Source organism: Antedon bifida, chromosome 5, assembly GCF_963402885.1.
Source record: "Antedon bifida chromosome 5, ecAntBifi1.1, whole genome shotgun sequence".
Taxonomy (NCBI): Eukaryota; Metazoa; Echinodermata; class Crinoidea; order Comatulida; family Antedonidae; genus Antedon; species Antedon bifida.
Window position 1 is genome coordinate 1,793,355 of NC_136230.1, and position 21,655 is coordinate 1,815,009.

Below are 21,655 nucleotides of genomic sequence, written 5' to 3' on the forward strand. Positions count from 1 at the left end.
TATACAGGATAAAAACATATCAGGTATAGATATCGCACCTGTTTTACATGATGGTCCTGTTTTTTAGAGCAATAGATTAAAAAAACATTCATAAAAAGACATTAAAAAACTTACAATAAAACATTACAATCACAATACAAAGACAAACAATATTTACAATGTTTAAAAAAAAAGAGTGAAAAATATCCATAAACTTATTATATTCCTCAATTCAATAAAGGCCTAATCATTATTACTATTGTTTTTAAATCAAACAAGTTTTATTTGTACTTTTAGACCTACTGTACGTGCTTTATGTTTGTCAGTCATGGCAAAATGCTTCCTACTTTCTAGTATACAGTATTTATCAGATAATCTCTATTGTTTTGACAACTCTTGTAACATGACCACAGTGCCGATTTTGCCATATAACTGTTTTAAAAATAAATTTATATTTACCACAAGGACGTAGCAAAGTAATTTGGCCAATCACAAGCCACAGTTAAGATGATTCGTCACTTGTGATTGGACAAATTACTTGCGTTATGAGGTCTAGTTAATAGCGGAGGATTTCCGTAAAAAGGGAAGGGAAAAAAAGACTTAAATTACCAATGAAGAATGATGAACTTGCCAGGTTCCTGTTTGTCCGGATATTTCGCTTTTACACAATGTAGCTAGCTTAGTAATGTGCTTATACATTATATTAAAAACAATGCTGGTAATGAGGTTAGTATTCACATCAAGTTACTGGAGTGATCAGCACTAAATGGATATATCAACCCTCCTGCGCACTACCTTCATTTTAGCCATTCTTTTGCCACATGGTAAGATCGTTTTGTTTGGCTTCTTGCTATATTATTTTTAACTAATTCATAGGCTGAATATCATAAGTACGGTGTTTTCATATAGTGATTTCAAAATACAGTAATACATTTATAATATTAAGAGTAAGAGTAATGATTTAATTCCGTAGAAGAAAATCATTTTAAAACAAAAATCATACAAAATACAAATTGTTGACCAATATTGAAAAATAATAACTAATATCGCCGAGAGCTATTAGGGGTGTTGAGAAGGCCTTTTAGAGGCAAACCTTTCCCTTTTATGAGAAAGGGCTACTTTTATATGGGAATGTAAACGGAAAATTGATTTGTACTAATCGGCTTAGACAGGAAATAGAGTAAGGTAAACGAACTAAAGTTCACCGTATTTACTGTACCTTATGTATTAAATACTAAACTAAACTAGCGGATACAGTGTCCACTATGGAGGTATAATATTATACAGATATTGACTGCTTAGAGGTTAAATATAAGATTTGACATCCCTGAGGGAATGATTATTATGTCCCAGGGAATATATATTTCTCAAAGTAGAAATAGAAGCCTTTTGCCATTTTTCTTCTAGGCCTAACTGATAAATTATTATTTCAATTTAATTTATAGGTATCTTCGGTGCTGCAATATTAAACTGTCCAACTAATTTGACATCGTCATCATCGGTCGTAGACTATGGTGATAAGGTTTATACAACTGATCCAGATAGATATACTATATTTTGTAACCCAGCATTCGGACAGAATGTTATTGACGGCACTCACGTTGTAAAATGCACCGCATGGCAAGGATCTCAGTATTTAGATATTTGTCGTTTTCTTTTAATTGTTGGTATGTATTTTTACAAAATTAGCCTGTTCATTCAGAAGTTCATCGGAGAATTGAAACAAACTTTATACGTGCAATCCAAGAAATAATTATGATCCATGCCATCTACGGCAGAAGTTGCCGTCGTGTATTCAATACCATAGGCCTCATAAACAATTTGTATTTTTAAAATTTTGGAAAGTATTAAACGTCCACATCCAGGTCTGGTAAAATTATCTCACGGAAAAAAAAATAATAATAAATGTAATATATTTGCTAGATACAACAGCTCCTAATATTACTTGTCCGTCAAATCAACTGAATTCATCTTCAACGATATACTATGACGTCATATCAACTGATGACATAGACACTTCTCCATCAGTGGAATGTTCTCCTGCATCCGGGTCTAATTTTAGCGAACGAGTAACAACTGTTATGTGTTCTGCTTGGGATTATGCAAAAAACAACGCGTCCTGTAATTTTACTGTTACAATCGGTAAGTTAAGATTTATTCGTCCTCTTTACATCGCTAATAATTTATGAAGGGAATATGATTGCTAGCTTCTATTGAAATCAAGTTGGTAGTAGTTCACACGGTAATACCTTTTTTTAAAACAAAGTTGTAAGTAAACAGTTACATTGGATGAAAATCGTAGTTTACGAGTAAAACATTATTAAAAATATAATGTAAATTTGTTACTGTTGTAGTTCCTTCAACAACACGCAATACTGTTACCATAGCAACAGATGCTACATTCACTACTCCCCCAGTGGTTTCCACTACATCCGGGTCTAAAATTACCGCAGAAGTTACACCAGTTTATGTCACCAATGAGGCATGGAATGATTCGGTTACAACTGGTAAGTTCCATTATTTTTTCTGGTAGCTAAAGACATTTTTTTTTTTTTGGTTATCCGCAATTTTATTTTCTGTATAAAACAGTATACATTACTAAACTTGGTTACATTACAAAGTAATACAAAATAATAATAAAGTAACCTTTTCAAGTTACAAAACAAAGACATTTTTCTGTCATTCCAATTAACATGGAAGACAAAATGAGTGGTTTCCGAGAACGATTCAATTCCGGATCAAAATGTTTTTAACGTAATTTCCTTGTTCTTTGGTGAAGTTTGTGGTTAAAAATTCGCTTTACGTTCCAATTGATAATTACATCGATATGAGGAAATTGTACATTGTGAAAAGAAACCTTCCTATTGAACAAAAACATGGCGATTGCAACATAGGTTGAGATCCAATGGTCTTTCCGTTAAATATTGTTTAATATAAACTAAAATAAATGTAAATATTGGCGACCCGGTTCGATTATGTTTTATCTCAATTGCAAATTTAAGCTTTGTTCTCACTAACATACAACACAAGACAAAAACGCAAAAACAAAAAATAAAAGTGATGTGACTCCAATCGCATCACCAAACTATTGGTCAAAAGTTGTTAAGCAGGCACTTACACTCAGACCCAATATAAACGTTCCTTTAAAATATTGACTTTCTTTATATTCTATTCGAATATAAATAGGCCTACGCAGTTTTAAAAACTGTTTTCAGATTTGGAGTAGAGGGTATAATTAAAAAAATAAAATACCATAAGTATTGAATTTAATTAAATCAGTAAATCTTATCAATCAATGATGAATATGCAGAATTGAGTAAGGCTTGTTAATCACAAGACGATTCAGTTTGTATGACAACGGGGGGGATTTTTTTTATGGAAGTTGATGATCTCTGAAAGACTTAAGCTCTGTCTACACTATCTTTATGTGACAAAAAATGTGATGTGCCCATATATAGTAGTAATATTCCCAAATATGGTAGTGATATGACATCATCATGTCCATATATGGGCACATCATATTTTTTTTGTCACATAAAGTTTGATAGTGTAGAGAGAGTTTTACTTAACTCTTTCCGTCTGTTTATATAATTATTTGTTTCTGTTGCCAATTGGTATTATCAAAGATTTATAAAATGTTCAAAAGTTAGATTTATAACCAAAGTAGGATTTAAGTAAATATTCAGTGTAATTCTTTTAAACAAACTTTCAAACATTTTAAAGCAACCAGTAATTTATGAACCTTTAAACAATATTTCCACAGGTTCTGGATGCCAAGACTCGTGGCATCCATTTGAAGGCAGCTGCTACAGAGTATTTGAGGACCCTCTCAGCTGGTTGGATTCTCTTCAAGTATGTAAAGACAACCAGGCAAGTTTAGCGACGGTTGATACTGAACCAAAGCATACGTTTATAGTGGGAATCCGTAGCGGACGCGAAGCGTGGATTGGCTTGAACGACATAGACGAAGAAGGTGTCTGGAAATGGGCATCTGGAGCTGAGTATAACAATTTTACTAGTACGATATTATTCTTTTTCTGAATAATTTTTAAATATAGAGTGGAGCAATGGTTTGATGTTTGAGTATTGTCTACAGGAATCATCAATCAAGACAAATATTTGTTATCCTTAATTTTAACTATGTACTAATTGCACATAGTATCACGTGTACGTACCATGGAGGTATCTAATTTTATACCTCCATGGTAGGCTTAAATGTTCAAGAGCGGCTGCAAATGATTCCAAAATTCGAATTCTTTCAAATTTTCTTCTTAAGCTCTGTCTAAATTATCAAACTAATTAAAAAAAAATTATGATGTGCCCAAATATGATAGTGATATGCCCAATGGTAGTGATATGCCCAAATATGGTATTGATATGACATCATCATGTCCATTATTATGGACACATTACATTTTTTGTCACATAAAGTTTGATAGTGTAGACAGAGAGCTTTAAAGAAGTGAATTTTAGGCTATTTTTGAACTTAAAATTTTTCGCAGTGTGGTTGGAAGAAACCGAAGAGCCAAACAACAGAGATCATAGCTCTAGTTTCTCATTAAATTGGATGGCAACATTTGGAGATTGCGCCAGCGTGATAGCAGGCTCTGATGGAACAGGATGGTTGGATCGTGACTGCCAGAATCGAAAGAACAGCTTTATTTGTGAGAAAGGTAAACAAATACTTGCCTTATATTTTTTCTTTTTCATTCCAGACCAACAGCGAATCTTCGCCACTAACAGGCTGGTTAAAATCCTAATAAAAAAAACTCTTCACAACAAAAAATATAATTCATTATACAGAAAAGCAAGATGGAAAGATAGAAACATTACAAGTTAACTGATGTAAAATAATAGAATGGAAAGAAGTGACGCCATTATAAAAAAAATATCTTGCTATTGCTCCAAAGTTTTAAAATGAGTAACATATCAACATTGTTTATACAGAGGGTGAACATTTAAAAAGTATGTGATCCAGCAATGTAAAATTTAAAAAAATGATATGATAATTACAAATATTTTCAATAAAAAAGTATCGTACCACCCTAAATATTTTTGTTAATTTTTGCTTTGGATTTCCATGTTCTTATGTCTAGGATTACTTTTAACATATAATTATTATTATTTTATGTGCAATCTAGAACGTGGTACAATATTTTATATTGTTTAGTATCGTCTAATGTATAACAATAGTGTTTTGCAATTGTAAAGCACATACAGTACTTTCAATTTGTTTTAATGTACAGGGTGTTTTAATAAACATTAGGCCTAAATAAAAAATGATCTTGTATTGAAGGAATTTTGAGTATACAACAACTTTAAATATAAGGTCATAATAATTAAAGAAACATGATTGAAATTATAATTTACTTTAATTTTAATAGTAGTCCATGGTAGCATAAGATTTTTAGATCATCATTATTAGGTTTTTTAGGTTTTATTATAAGTGTTTGCTGTGCAGCAGGCTGGACAGTCAACCTAAATAATGAACCTTAAAATGGCTTTAGTAATGAAGGAGAATTTACTGTCAGATCCCTTAGAATTAAGATATACGTTGTCAGTTGAAATTCAAATACTTGAAATGGGTGGTGGATGAATCCTATAAGCCGTTACTTAACGCCAAGGTTTGTGGTACAATTATAATTCACAAGGTAATAATATTTTTTTTTTAAATCAATACGTTTTAACCGGTGTGTAATGAGTAATAGCATTAATAATCATAACGATAATCTAAATTATTTATTGTAGTTCGTTCAACAACACGCAAGACTACCATTGCAGCAACATATGATACATTCACTACTCCACCAGTGGTTTCCACTACATCCGGGCCTAAATTTACCGAAGAAGCTAAACCAGTTTATGGTACCAATGAGGCATGGAATAATTCGGTTACAACTGGTAAGTTACAATTTTTCAAAAGATGGTTCCTTATCTAATAAATATTTGTTCTATTTTGTTGAATGTGTGGAAAATAAATGCAACAACCAAACTACTAATGTAATAACAGATAGTTATTTGGTTGCTAAGGAAACTCCATTAGCATTCCAATATTAAATCCGGATGGCAAATGAGGGGTTTATGCCATGGTGTTCCAAGGAACGATTCCATGAAGTAGGCCTACAGTGCCAACATGTTTTTAATGTAATTTCCTGGTTCATTAGCGCAGTTTGTGTTTGAAAATCGATTCGTTTTACCTTCACATCGATTTGAGGAAATTGTACATTGTGCAATTCGCACAATCAAAGAATCCTTCCTCATTCCAAACAAAAACATGGCGATCGCAACATAGGTTGAGATCCAATTAAAACTTGTGTTAATTTTGGCGATTCGGCTCAATTATATTTTATTGTAAACAAATTTAAGCTTGGCTCCCACTCTGATGACATAAAACAACACAAGTTCGACGGATCACCAATACTATTGGTCAAGTTGGACAGGCACATGGCCAAACAAATTACCATTTTATACTGGATTTGTAGATTTAGTGTAATATACATATATAATAATAATAATATTTTAACATACAATTTTACTTGCGGCCGGTCGGAACTATTATGTGACTTATACTATGGTAGCACACCGGATTCGGACAGATTTAAACATCTTTAAAATGTTGACCCTGTTTTCTATTCTAGCATGAATTGATATAGATATTGAGAATTAATTAATATTCAAACGTGATATAGGAAAGGGTTCGTCGGAAGTAATTAAAATGTGTTGCCAACAAGTTGAAAATGATTGACGCAAAAAATGGTGTTTAAACCGTAAATTGATGTCCAGTTCAAGCGAATTAACCCGTTTTCGTGCAAGCGAAAATGAAAAATGAAATATGCACTTTTTCTGAAATAGTATGTTAAAGGCAAACATTCTGTATCTATGAAAAACGATTCTATAAAGGGGCGTGATTAGGTGCGGTAAAGTTTCTTAGAATTTTACTTCCTGGTTAAAATAAAACATTTTAAGAATATTTCAAACAATAGAAATATTGTTTATCGGATTAAAAAGGAAAAGGGTGTTGGTCAATCAACAAAAAAAACGTAGATGATGAATACGCAGATAAACGTGTCGGGTATAAAAACACCGATTCAGTTGACTTGGATTTACATGATGACACATACGGGTATTTGGAGGAACAGAGAAGATGTTTATGAACCGCTTACTTAACTTGTTCAATCTGCTTATAATTCTTGGTTTTTGTTACAAATTGGAATCATCAGGTATGATTGTTATGATTGGTATGATTAATCAATTAGGTAGACTAATTATGTTCAATTAATTCAAGAAAATTTAACTTGTAAACTATTGTAGGCCTATAAATATTATTCAATAAAATATTAAATATTTATTATTATTTTTAATGACGATTTATATCTCGTGGATGTAGTTTAATTCCATAGCATTTAATAATAGTTTTTTCAGAACGCGAAATAATCGTATTCTTTTTACATCATAGGCCTGTATCATTTTTATCAACTTATTTTTCTTTTTTCATTTGTCGTGCTGTTCACCCACATTATTACTGTCTTTATTTCACAGTTACAAATTGCAATGCTGGTTCGCTATTAAATGGATACAGATACAACATCACTGGAGGTTTTTTAGCCGTATCATCATCCAAAAACTTCTCTTGTAGTGGAAAAGTCTATAGTTGGACATACAAAGCAGATATAGATACAGATCGTACACAATTTCAAGCTATAGTATGGAGACATCTTGATTCAACAAATGTTAAAATTGTAGGGTTCAACGAAATACCAGCTCATGGTGAATACTCCAATGACGCGTCCGTTGGTGTCGACACACACGTGTTTATAGTAAATGAAACTAATCGCATTACTGTCGAGCCTGGAGATGTCATTGGATGGTTAAATTTCAAGGGTTTGAAATACAATGCTGACAAAAGGCCTACTGATGCACAATGGTATATACCTAATTATAATAGTAATCTTAAAGTTGGGAAGACTGTTGATTTCATAGGAAAATGGTCAGGCTATGAATGCGCAATAAATGCGCAAGTTCGTGGTTTACAAGGTAAGAATAAATTAACCCTTTCAAGCTACAAATACTATTTTATACTTAATTGCTTTTTAAAACGTTTTTATCATTTGTAAATCTTACAGTGCAATTAAGTTTTTACTGTAAATTTAAGACGTTCGTTTTAAACCAGAATGAATTACAATGAGAATTTCAAGTTTTTCCAGTGGATTTTCCAGTGGATTTTCCAGTGGATTTTCCAGTTGATTTTTATTATAATTTAATCACCATATTATAAATATTATGACTTTACTTTAATTTAAAATGAAAAAGAAATAAATGTTGATTTGATGACTATCATTCTCAGTCTGTTTTTTATAATATAAGAAGGGCATTACTTTAAAAATAATAGTTAAGTTAGTTATCACATGGAGAATGTCTCTATGGTATCATTATTTTACGTCACTAACTCGCGGTAGTTGACATAATTTCCGAAAATAAAGTATTAAAATAAAAACAAAAATGTTTGGAAAGATATAATTCCAGTTAACATCGAACATTTCAACTTTTAAACATTTAATACCAATCAAAAATAGTAAACATTGTATAATGTAAAAAAAAGGAAAATGTGCGTGGGGATCAATCAATCAATCAACAAGGCCATATATTATGGCTGCAGTCGCGTGTGCAAATTTGAGTTAGTGTTTACCGACCGACCGACTGAACAACCGACTGACATAGTGAGTTAGCTATAGAGTCACGTTTGCACGCGACTACAAACGTCAATGATGATACACAGAAATGAGTAAGGTTTGTTAATTAAAACAAGATTATTATTATTAGTGTTCCGCAAACAATTTTATTTCACGGCCTAAAATCCCAACTTTATAACGGAAATGAATGTCCGAATGAAGGTAATGAGTGTCCGTCACACCTCAGTCCCACCATGGTTTGGGCTGAAGTAAGACAATTTTAGGAATATAATGGACCTCGGGTTCCTGGAAATTGTAATTTTGTTTTTGGAAGGTAAAAATCGTTGCGAGCGAAAGTAAACAAAGATTTCAAACCACGAGTATGCATTATGCATGATGCTAATTAGGATTGTTTACAACTCGTCACGGTTGAGAAGGTGTTTTCACACAGATCGCGAGGAAGTTTTATGATTATGCATACAGAGTAGCCAAACAAGCGCGTTGCATTATGAGATGTTTTGATCGAAAACTTTGACTGGAAGTCAAACTTATTTGACGTCTGTCAAAAAAACTGCTGTATTATGATACTTCAAAATGACCCACTTTTTTTCGAAATCTTTTTTTTTTATTTTTTTGGAATTAGTCAAAGGGACAATACATCTTTAATATAATGTTTTGATTATTAAATAAGTAATCATAATACTCAACATTATATAACATTGTTCTTTCAGCAACACATGAGACGGTTACCATATCAACAGATGATACCGACCCCACTACCCAAGTGATTTCTACTCCATCCAGGCCGGAATATACCACCACAACAGTTAGGCCTACCACAACAGTTAGGCCTACTTCAGACACTACACCACCTAATATAACGTGTCCAAACGATATAGAAACCGAGAATCAGACACCCAATTGGCAAGTACCAGAGGTCAATGGAGACGAGTCGGTAAACTGCACACACCAACCAAATAGAAGTTATCCGATTGGTTCTGTAAATCAAGTCACGTGCACGGCAAAAGACTCTGCTAATAACAAAGCGAATTGCTCATTTCTTATCACCATTAGTAAGTTATAGAATAAATTGTTTTGTTTTTGTTGCCAATTGGAATCAGATTTATAAAATTATTTGTTTAAATAATAGTAGAATCCATTTATGTGGTGTAAAGAAAATGTTATGAAAATGTTACATTATTGTTATTGTCATTATTCTTAACAAACCTTCATTTTATTTAAAGCAGTATTTTATAAACCTTTTTTAAAAAATCTAATATATTTAAAAAATAACCACAGGTTATGGTTGCCAAGACTCGTGGCATCCATTTGAAGGCAGCTGCTACAGATTATTTGAGGAGCGTCTCAACTGGTTTGATTCCCTTCAAGTATGTAAAGACAACCAGGCAAGTTTAGCGACGGTTGATACTGAAGCAAAGCATACGTTTATAAAGAGAATGTGCAGCGGTACTTGTGAAACGTGGATTGGACTTAACGACATAGACGAAGAAGGTGATTGGAAGTGGGCATCTGGAGCTGAGTATAACAATTTTACTAGTACGATATTATACTTTTTCTAAGTAAGCTTGAAATAAGATGGAGCAATAGACCTAATGTTTGTGTGAGGGTAGAACATCAGTAAACAAGCAAGAGTTAGGGTCATAGATTAAGGTCGTCAATCACCGAAAAAAAAATATATTATTTAATCATTGAATAAATACTGCTGTCATTATAATTGGAATTTTCTTTACTTTTTTGTTTTTATTTATACGTTATTCCTTTTTTTTAATCTGTGAAAATGCTTGTTCAGAAATTGTATAGGAGAACTGCAAAACCATTTCAAAGGAAAGTGGTATTTGCAAGCATGTGTATGTCGATGCGACGAACATTGTAGAAAGAGAAAATGTTCTCATGTGGAAAAATTATGCATTATTATGGGCGAGGGTGTGCGAGTTTTCTTTAATTTAAAGGAGGCCTGTTTTACGCATGATAAATAACGACGATAATTAATAGATAAATATTTATTTTTCTTACAGAAAACAAAAGAAATTAGAAAAGTTTTTGTCTTTGATGGAAATAATATTTTCAAAAAAGTCCGGTCAAATGACGTCATGGTCAAATGACGTAATTGTTTACTGATCATGGCGCCATTTGATTGTGTCTCGGAATTTGTGCGTTTCTTATTAATTTTAGACATGCCATTATTACAATAACTATTTGAATTATCAATATGTCAATTCAATGCCTTTTATGTAGGTATACTTACCGGCATTTTAATTTAATTTCAAAATAATTTATTCACAGAATGGGAAAACCCTAGTGAGCCAAACGATTATGACTATAAATGTCCAAAACAGAACTCTGGAGACTGCGTCGGTGAGTTTCGTGGAAACGGATGGCTGGATCGTAACTGCAAAGGTCGATTGAATACATTTATTTGTGAGAAAGGTAGGCCTACTATTAAGCTAGCTCCAAAAGTTTGAAACTATTAACAACATTGTTTACTCAGATGGTAACTCTTCTTTAAAAGCAAAACACAGACCTTCCTAACAAGAAGTGATTCAATGATGTAAAAAAAAATAACAACATTTTGTCAATAAAAAAATAAAGTAACCGGTATATTATATAATAACATAAATGTAATTATTATTATCATGTGTCCTCAAGGAAAATGTTTTCGGTGCTCACTTCTCCCAGTTCCATACATTCTATAAAATAACTTTTTTATCATAATATTTTAAACTTGTTATTGATCTCTATGTGTATATATATTGTTATATCTAATTGATTCAACAATACGTATTAATTTAAAAAACTGTTTGTAACCTGTTAATGTTTAACTCTTTTAACAACTTATGTATTTTATATATTGTAATATCCAATTACAATTAATTGATTGCAATAAAATATTTTTAACTTTACTTTATATATATTATATTATTATAAATCCAAAGGCAAATTACTGAAAAAAATGACAATGCTGTGGGTATCAGTGGCTGGATCTCAATGGAGATACAAAAAAAGCGAAAAGCTAAATCAAAACGATAAAGTAAACAGCCAGAAAGTTAGCAGAGCTTTCCGGCAACACTAGCCCTTCATCAGCCCTTCATTATATTATTATAATCTATTTAAAGCGAAGACGTTTTAATGTTATAAGAGTGTTTTGACAACAACGAATGAAATGGAAATCATAACACGCAACATTATGTAATTGATTCTTCAGATCAAGATCTATCAAATTTAACAACAGATGAAGCTGTTACTATAGCAACAGGCCTGGGGCGGATCCAGAGGGGGGGTCCACGGGGTCCGGACCCCCCCTAAATTTTAAGGGTGCCCTTTTTTTAGAGGTTCAATATTTTATTTGTGTGACATATTTGTGTGTATATTAGTATGCACAGAGTAGGCTACACTAACCCCAAAAATAAAAACAGAAATTTATCACAATGAGCGCGATGTTAAGTTACGGCGGCCGATCAAAGAGCATCGTGAGAGGTGGTGACGCGTGATGATCTCTACTTAAACTTCTAAAAATAGATCGTTTCACATACTACAGAGGGCGCATGTAAACTTTTTACGATTCAACTCCGCGTACGTTACCATGCGCGCTATGTCATTGACTCGATTATTTGTCCATTGGTAAACACATTTTTATGTATTATTATTCTGAAAATAATTGAACTGTAAACATAATTCTTTTGAGTATTTGTTTATTTACATATCATTCCATCAGATCAACTATTTTTTATTTCCATTACATCCAACCAAACATGTAAAAAATGTAGTTAAAATATCGTACTATCTAGCGCGTACGACCATACGCGGTAGATTGTTTACTAAAAAATCATCGAAATTAGACTATTCAACCTTGTTTTTGTAGTTGAGCCTCTCATGACCTGGGATTTGTTTGTCTTCCTATGCCAAGATAATATAGTTCTACAAGTTGAAGCCATGTGCTTTTTTCTCTGAGAAATATTTATTATAAGTGCCAAAAAAAATGTTTTTTTCTCGATATGAAGCCTTTATTATTCAAATCTTTTAAAGAAAAATCACACATACCATAAAGAAGGTTCATTTATTTCATTTTTGAAACAATATTTGTGAAAATTACGTGAGGCTCAACTACAAAACCACCATTTTGTGATATGATGTCATCGTAAGCCAATCAAAGCTGAGCTTTCCCGCGATCGGCAGAGCTCACGGTTGAATGATTTTGGATTCTGGCTATTTGATTGGTGGACGCGAATCACCCACAGCGGAATGTTTTCTCTCGCGTGTACCAAGAAGTCACGTGATCTCTCTGTACTGAACGGTACTACACAAATTTAGAGCAATGAATTTGTACGAATTCCGTTAAATAAACAACTCTATATATTTTATAAACATTTAATAACATATTTTATTGATATTTCCAATGTTGATATATAAAAGAAATTACTATAAAACGTAATTATATGTAATTATTTTAGCGAAAAATGGCGCAATTTGTTTACAACGTTCGTGGCTAAAAACGATCATTTTCGGCAATGTTTTAGACCCTATATTTCGAAAACTACAAGTCAGATTTTCGTAATTCTTTCTTTATTGGAATATTGAAACAAAATACCAACAGATAATGTTTAAATTGGTTGAAAAATAACAACTTTTAATTTTGCATCGTTATACCCTGCTAATAAGTGTCATTTCCGGCGAACTAGAAAGGTGCCATTTATCATGGATTTTGCGTGCGAGAGTGCCATTTCCGGCCATCTAAGTGTGTCCTGTAACAAAATTCGCTTCGCCACAACCCCCACCATGGGGGGGCTGTGGCTCAAATACTCAATATCTGATGTGCCCTTTTTATCGGCGGACCCACCCTCTCAAAAATGTCTGGATCCGCCCCAGCAGGCCGCACTACCCAAGTGACTTCTACTCCATCCGAGCCCAAATTTACCACAACAGTTAGGCCTACTTCAGACACTACACCACCTAACATAACGTGTCCAAACGATATAGAAACAGAGATCCAGACACCGAATTGGCAAGTACCAGAGGTCAATGAAGATGAGTCGGTAAACTGCACATACCCACCAAATAGAAGTTATCCGATTGGTTCTGTAAATCAAGTCACGTGCACGGCAAAAGACCCTGCTAATAACAAAGCCGATTGCTCATTTCTTATCATCATAAGTAAGTTATACATTTTTGTTAAACACATTGTATATTGACGTAAAGTTCCAAACTACTAGGTTCCCACTAGAACGCAACGCAAGGACGTAAAGCGCAACTCAAATGTAATTATTATTATCATGTGTCCTCAAGGAAAATGTTTTCGGTGCTCACTTCTCCCAGTTCCATACATTCTATAAAATAACTTTTTTATCATAATATTTTAAACTTGTTATTGATCTCTATGTGTATATATATTGTTATATCTAATTGATTCAACAATACGTATTAATTTAAAAAACTGTTTGTAACCTGTTAATGTTTAACTCTTTTAACAACTTATGTATTTTATATATTGTAATATCCAATTACAATTAATTGATTGCAATAAAATATTTTTAACTTTACTTTATATATATTATATTATTATAAATCCAAAGGCAAATTACTGAAAAAAATGACAATGCTGTGGGTATCAGTGGCTGGATCTCAATGGAGATACAAAAAAAAGCGAAAAGCTAAATCAAAACGATAAAGTAAACAGCCAGAAAAGTTAGCAGAGCTTTCGGGCAACACTAGCCCTTCATCAGCCCTTCATTATATTATTATAATCTATTTAAAGCGAAGACGTTTTAATGTTATAAGAGTGTTTTGACAACAACGAATGAAATGGAAATCATAACACGCAACATTATGTAATTGTTTCTTCAGATCAAGATCTATCAAATTTAACAACAGATGAAGCTGTTACTATAGCAACAGGCCGCACTACCCAAGTGACTTCTACTCCATCCGAGCCCAAATTTACCACAGCAGTTAGGCCTACTTCAGACACTACACCACCTAACATAACGTGTCCAAACGATATAGAAACAGAGATCCAGACACCCAATTGGCAAGTACCAGAGGTCAATGAAGACGAGTCGGTAAACTGCACATACCAACCAAATAGAAGTTATCCGATTGGTTCTGTAAATCAAGTCACGTGCACGGCAAAAGACCCTGCTAATAACAAAGCCGATTGCTCATTTCTTATCATCATAAGTAAGTTATACATTTTTGTTAAACACATTGTATATTGACGTAAAGTTCCAAACTACTAGGTTCCCACTAGAACGCAACGCAAGGACGTAAAGCGCAACTCAAATGAGTTGACCAATGGCAAGCGCCAGTTCTAGTAATTCATCGCTTGTTATTGGTCAAATGACCTGTGTTGCGTTACGTCCTTACGTTGCGTCCTAGTGGGAACCAAGCTGGTCCAACATTTCTCGTACTCTTTTAATGTACATTTCAAGTTGGTCCAAATGTTTTACATAAGCCTATGAATAAATTTATACACCACTTAATTTTACATTTAGCGTGTGTGTGTGTAAAATGCATGGATAGTAAAGAGAGCTAGTGTAATATGATTCGGATATTTTAAAAACTAAGTAAATTTAATAAAGTGTGAATGTTGTGGTTTTCATATTAATTACATTCAAAATGTATTTATAACAAGGCCAACAGCCATTAAGTCGCGTGCTACAATGCATAGTGATACCGGACCGACAGACAGACCGACAGACAGACAGACAGACCGACCAACCGACCGACATAGTGAACTATGGAGTCGCGTCCACGCGACTAAAAATGTTTAAACGACGAAGTGCACCAGTATTTATAGTAAACTGTATTTGATTTTGTATATTACAAACTATTAATTTCATCTTATTACTGTTATATATATATATATATATATATATATATATTATACATTAAAATACTCTTGCTTTTCTTGAAGAAACTGAACTTACTGAGGAAATAGCAACACTTACAAAGGTACGTACCTTTTACTTGTCCTTGTCAGTTTTTGGTCAAACTTCATTTGAACTATCCCATGTTTTCAGCAACATATTTCCTCTTTTATCAAGACACCAGCGAAATCTAAAAATAAAAAAAGGAAAAAATTTAAACTGAAAACAACTTTTTTTAAATGTAGGCCTATTTGTTTAGAACAAATACATTTTGTAGGCTTTACTATATTAGGAACAACATACTTTCTTAGCTCTTTGGTAGTAAACCTACCTTTATTCTTGTTCTTCATTCTTGTTTATGGTTTTACGTCACTAAGATTGTAAATTACACAATTTCAAAGAACACAATGGACTTAAAGAAAAAAACATTAGTATTAAATCAAAGTTTCAAAAAAATGTTTAATTATAATTATTATAATAACATTAATTTAGAATGTTACTGAAAAGAATGTTGAAAAAGTTACTGTTGAACTTGAAGAGATAACAGACAATTCTACTCTGAAATCTGCTGATATACTTCAAGTATCCGATGCCTTAGAAGACATTGTTGAACTCAACTCCACTAATGAAAACGTAGGTCAAAATGTTAGTTATAATTAGACACATTTATAATTATTAAATTCTAAAAATTATTATTTTAAAAAGATTATAAAATAGATTAATTAATAGACGGTTTGTCCACATTTAGGAAAATGTTATCTAAAGCTCTTTCTACACTATCAAACTTTATGTGACAAAAAAATGTGATGTGCCCATATATGGATACGATGACGTCATATAACTACCATATTTGGGCACATCACACTTTTTTTGTCAAACTAGTTTGATGGTGTAGACAAGGTTTTACTTTTGTTAAGAAGTTTTCTTTTCCTTAAGAAATAATTTAAATGTTCTATTTGTCCGTATACTGCTCTCTACTTAATGTACAGCGCTTTGGTCTTCTTTTTTTTTTATAGTAATAGTATACAGTCTATAATACATGTTCTGTTCTAGTCTATTTCAGACCCTGTCGTTAATCACTGGATTGGGCTAACGACCCTCCAGTTTGCTATAATAAACTGTATTGTATCTAATTGTGTTTCAAATATCTTCTTCAGGTCACTAAAGCTGTAATTGACACCATTGATAATGTTGTTGGAGTGTTGGACGAAAATGATATCACCGCTGAAGCAACCGCGTCAATCTTAACATCTCTTGAACACCAAATTGGTACAGCGGCTAAAGATGGTCAAAATCTTACCGAAACTGCGGACACATTTGCTTTAGAAACCAAAAGTTTGAATACACAATCTCTGACGTCAGATGTATTTTTCTTGGTTGCTGCTAATGATACAGCCTCGTCGTGTATTGATAAAAGCTGCCAAAATAAGAAATCAGATTTGTCAATTCGGTTACCTAAGAACATTTTGACTGGACCAAATGGTATTACATGAGTTAAAATATGTTTTTCAAAGAAATGTTGCTTGTTATGCAAATACCAATGCTTTATTTAAGATAAAATAATAATATAATGCAATTCAAAATGTGTGAAAACCCACTTTATGCGTGGAAATCATCGTATACCTCATTCATTAATTCTCCCATATTGCCATTGGCAAGTAAGCCAGCTATTTCAAGCTATATTCTTCATATTTTTTTCAGGAACACAGACAAATCTTAGCTTTATTGTATTTTTCAATGATGTACTCTTTCCATCGGAAACGCTTAAAGAAACAAACAGGTCAACTTCTGGAGTTGTTCTGGCAGCAACCATTTACAGTACCCGGCCTTCTCATGAGATGACTTCAGAAACAATGATAGAGCTTGTCTTCAATGTTCCAGAGGTATCTATTCTTGAAAGATTTTCAACTTCTGAAATTGTTATCTTAAGGATAAAACTACAATTGTCTTTATTTTGTAATTATAGGTCTAATGCAATATTTTTGTATTTCATGTGGATTGTCCCTCTAGCTAAATCTGATCCTAATCCAAGACATACCAATATAAGAGCATGAATAACCTTGGTATTATAAAACTAAATATACAAAAACATGACAATTTCTATAAAAATGTGTTATTTTAATTTGTGGAGTTTCATTTCAAAATAGAGATATTGTACATTACATTTATATTAAGTTGTTGTTCTTAAACAGTTGAGTTTTCTAAATTCCAAACATTTATCATTTATCAAGTACGAGTTTGAACCAACTAATAAAATATATTACTAGTGTAACCTACCTATTACTTCTTTAGAATCTGACGTCAAGCAATTCGAAGTGCGTATTTTGGAACGAAACCATCCCTGATTGGTCAGAGTTTGGTTGCAAAACAACACCAAATAAGGATGATGTCACATGTGAATGTTCTCATCTGACTAGCTTTGCTGTTCTTATGGTAATATTTCTACACAATCTCAAAAGTATTTATTAGTATTCTGTAGTCTGTAGGAGTTTTTTGCGTTGTTGGTTTTGTTAGTTCTTTTAGCGTAGTATCTTGATAATATTATTCTAAAAACAATATACCGTATCTGAAATCTGTGTGTTTGTTAGACATCACCAAGATTTAAGAAATGCTAAATTGCATTTTAAGGCTGATTTCTTTTCCATCTTCACAGTCTTTGGCTTTATCTACCATTCACGCTTGTCATCCGCCATCGTTTTCATTTTTCCTCTGGGACCTTTTCAACTTCTTTCCTTCCAATTTGGTAACAAACGCACGTGTCTTAGTCCGATCTGTCTTCTTTTCCTTCTCCTGATCAGAGAGGATAAGTTGGGTTTATGCCTATACTGACGTACACAAAGGAAAAAAGCGATACAATAAGTATTTGTTTCCAATTTTTTATTTCAGTTTCGTAAAACAGATGAGGTGGATCCGTCTGGTATAGCGTTGTCCTGGATATCGTACATTGGTTGCGTGTTGTCTATTTGTTGCTTTATTATAACAATAATTACATTATTAAGTGTAAAGTAAGTATAATGAAAACATAATTGTTGTGAAAATAAAGTTTTATCGTATCGTATCTACAAAATCGTTGGTGAACCTCGAATAGGCCAGCTATGTATTTAAAAAAATCTTCAGTAACGGTTGTAAAGCTCTGTCTACACTATCAAACTTTATGTGACAAAACAAATGTGATGTGCCCATATATAGACATGATGATGTCATATCACTACCATATTTGAGCATATCACTACCATATTTGGGCACATCATGGCCATGGTTTTTTTTTCAAACTTGTTTGATAGATTAATCATGTTATTTCGTGAATCAATTATTCAGAGTTTTTATAAAAAACATTATTTTTATCGTAGGGAAATCAGACAACGTATGCCCCAAAAGATAATGATCAACTTATGCATCGCGCTTCTGCTCTTGGACGTGGTGTTTGTCCTTGGTATTGATCGACCAGACATCGGTAGCGGGTCCTGCATAGCCGTGGCAGTCCTACTACACTACTTTCTACTAGTATCAATATCTTGGACTTTCGTGGAAGCCATAAGTATGTACTTTCTAATCATCAAAGTGTTTAACGTTCCTGGACGAAAGGTTTGGTGGACTGCAGGAAGCTTAGCCTGGGGTATGTCGAAGTCTTACAGCAGTTGGTTTTAGAGAATATAATAATAGCTCTAACAAACATATATTATTTCTTTTAATCAAATGTTTAAGCTAATATTAACAATCACACATGAGTGTGTTTCATCCTGTTTAATCATATTGACATTTAAAAAAAAGATCTTTTTTTAAATGTCAATATGATTAAACAATATATTGTTTGAAGGTTTGCATGGCGAAATCAAATGTTGATGAAACCACGTATATTACTTCTGAAAAGAACTGTTGAGTTTCTCGACGTTTTGATCAATAATACTTTGATGTGTAGAAAAAATGAATGTTACTTGAAAACAATGTTGAACACTAGAGAAGTATGTTAGTTCACGGATACGAAAATGATTTAAAATAATAATAATAATAATAATAATAATAATATTGTATGGCACTACACAATATTAATTATATCTATTGATTATATTTATTGCGTGCAATGTACAATATTTTAAAAGATGAAATAAAAGTTGGACGAATTCAATAAAATCATATAGAATAGTAAACAGTAATAATTCATTTATTTTAATGTTTAGTTTTATAACATTTTAACAATCACAATTACTTACTGTGTATACATTATTTTGCAGGCATACCTTTGGTAGTGATTGTTGCGTTGTATTTGTCGTCAAAGAAATTTTATACAAACGAAGATTAGTAAGTATAATATGATGTCAACTAACAAGTAAACGAAACTGAATTTAATAGTAATGCCCAAAAAACAATCCAATATCTAGGCTTCCAATGTCACGTTTCTTCACCGTGATTCTGCTGCTACCAAAGGTACAATACTATCTAATTGACTATGCATCTAAACTTGTATCTAACTGACTTGCGAAAGTAAGTTAGATAGTATCTAGCGACAGCTGCAAAATCGGGTGTTACAGTGTAGATGTAATTATAAGAGCTTGTACAATGTTTTACTTGGTGCAATATTTCTTGTATTTCGATGTTTTTTAAGGGGCAACTGACTCTAACTTTGAGTTAGTTGCCCCTGACCATTGTGCTCTGTTTCTGTTCTGTATCTGTGTATTGGTCGAATAAATAAATGAAAAAAATGAAATAAAGCCACAATATTTAATTAGGGTGTTTTTAATGCCACGCAACCGACAGTCATTCTGCGCATGCTCATATATTTTGTTGAGGATGCAGAATGACTTTTAGACACGACAACAGCTGATGAGTAATCGGGTTGCTAATGAATGGTTGATGAATTAATTGATGCCGAATTGAGGAGAGTGGCTTTATAGGCAGACTGGAAGTGTGCTCGGGATAATTGGAACGATTTTAAAGAACTAATTAGCTTGTTTGTTTTTGTTATTCCAGTTGCTACGTTGACAGTTCGATGGGGGTGTTTTTCAACATATTCGTGATTGCACCTATTGGCGCAATCATCGGTTGCAACTTTGTCATCTTTGTAATGGTGATCAAGAAACTGTTCATTCGAGCACCAACCCTCGGAAAGATTGCCACGAAAACCAGGAAAACGAAGAGAAAAAGAGCGGCAAACGCCATAGCCATTTCACTATTGTTGGGCCTCACGTGGATGTTTGGATTTTTATCTTTCAAACACACAACAAGTAACGTGTTTGTCGTTATTTTCACTGTATTAAACTCTTTCCAGGGAGTTGCTGTCTTTATTCTTTTTTGTGTATTACGAAATGAATGTAGACAGGTATGGCGATCCTGGTTTAATGCAGTTAGAAATTGCATTCTACCGGCGGAGCGCCATACAAAGCGACTGGTGTCTGACACACGAAAGGGGTCCGATACAAATGATATTTCACTTTCGGCTATGCAATCTACTAGTAAAACCGTCATTTAATACTTTTTAAGGTGCTATTTTCTAGCAAAGTTATATTTATTCAAATTACATTGTAATTGCTATCAGTCGGAAAGCCGGGTTGGTAACGCATCACTGATTTCATTCATTGTGAGGGCGCGCTTCGTGGAAAATGTTGGAATTTTTGCTATTTTAGTACACTTAGAAAATGGTATAATTTTGATATTAAATGAAATCAATAAACGTATTTCAATAGTTGAACTACAAGCGTAAATAATGATAAAAACTGTGATCTAAATTCCACAGATTTTTTGTTTCAAGAAATATCATTATTTTATGTATAAACTTTTTTACTTTAATTTTTTTTTAAATGATGGTAAAAAATCATTAAATTTCATATTTTCTAGATAAGGTTTCAAAGCGAATTTAAAATCCTTTCAAGATAAACTATTAAGCTATCTATTAAAATAAAAATCTAATTTTAAGCTTTCTTGGGATGCAACTCCCACTAATCAAACCAAACCTACTACATTTCTGTTCTGTTTCGATCGAAAAATCGCCATTTTGAAACTTTGTTTACGTTTTACGAAGCTGGTACGAATCGTCCCGGACCGAATCGTGTCTGTGTTCAATACGGTTTTCATGCAGGCGTATTACGTCATAGGCCTAAGATTTCAATTTGCTCCCCGATTATTGTTCTA

At 32.8% G+C, this 21,655-nt stretch overlaps 1 protein-coding gene across 1 annotated transcript; it reads left to right on the forward strand.

Annotated features, from left to right (window-relative positions):
• The first annotated feature begins 745 nt into the window (after positions 1 to 745).
• Positions 746 to 21,154, forward strand: LOC144842516 (uncharacterized). Its single transcript, XM_078698963.1, has 20 exons — positions 746 to 803; positions 1,425 to 1,646; positions 1,903 to 2,121; positions 3,743 to 3,997; positions 4,482 to 4,652; positions 5,728 to 5,880; positions 9,380 to 9,721; positions 9,948 to 10,205; positions 10,953 to 11,096; positions 13,644 to 13,817; positions 14,508 to 14,840; positions 15,577 to 15,614; positions 16,022 to 16,162; positions 16,687 to 17,011; positions 17,231 to 17,412; positions 17,822 to 17,962; positions 18,416 to 18,534; positions 18,880 to 19,145; positions 19,762 to 19,828; positions 20,498 to 21,154. Exons 1-20 carry the CDS (start codon positions 746 to 748, stop codon positions 20,994 to 20,996), a joined length of 4,107 nt encoding a protein of 1,368 aa, XP_078555089.1. The 3' UTR covers positions 20,997 to 21,154.
• The last annotated feature ends 501 nt before the right edge of the window (positions 21,155 to 21,655 follow it).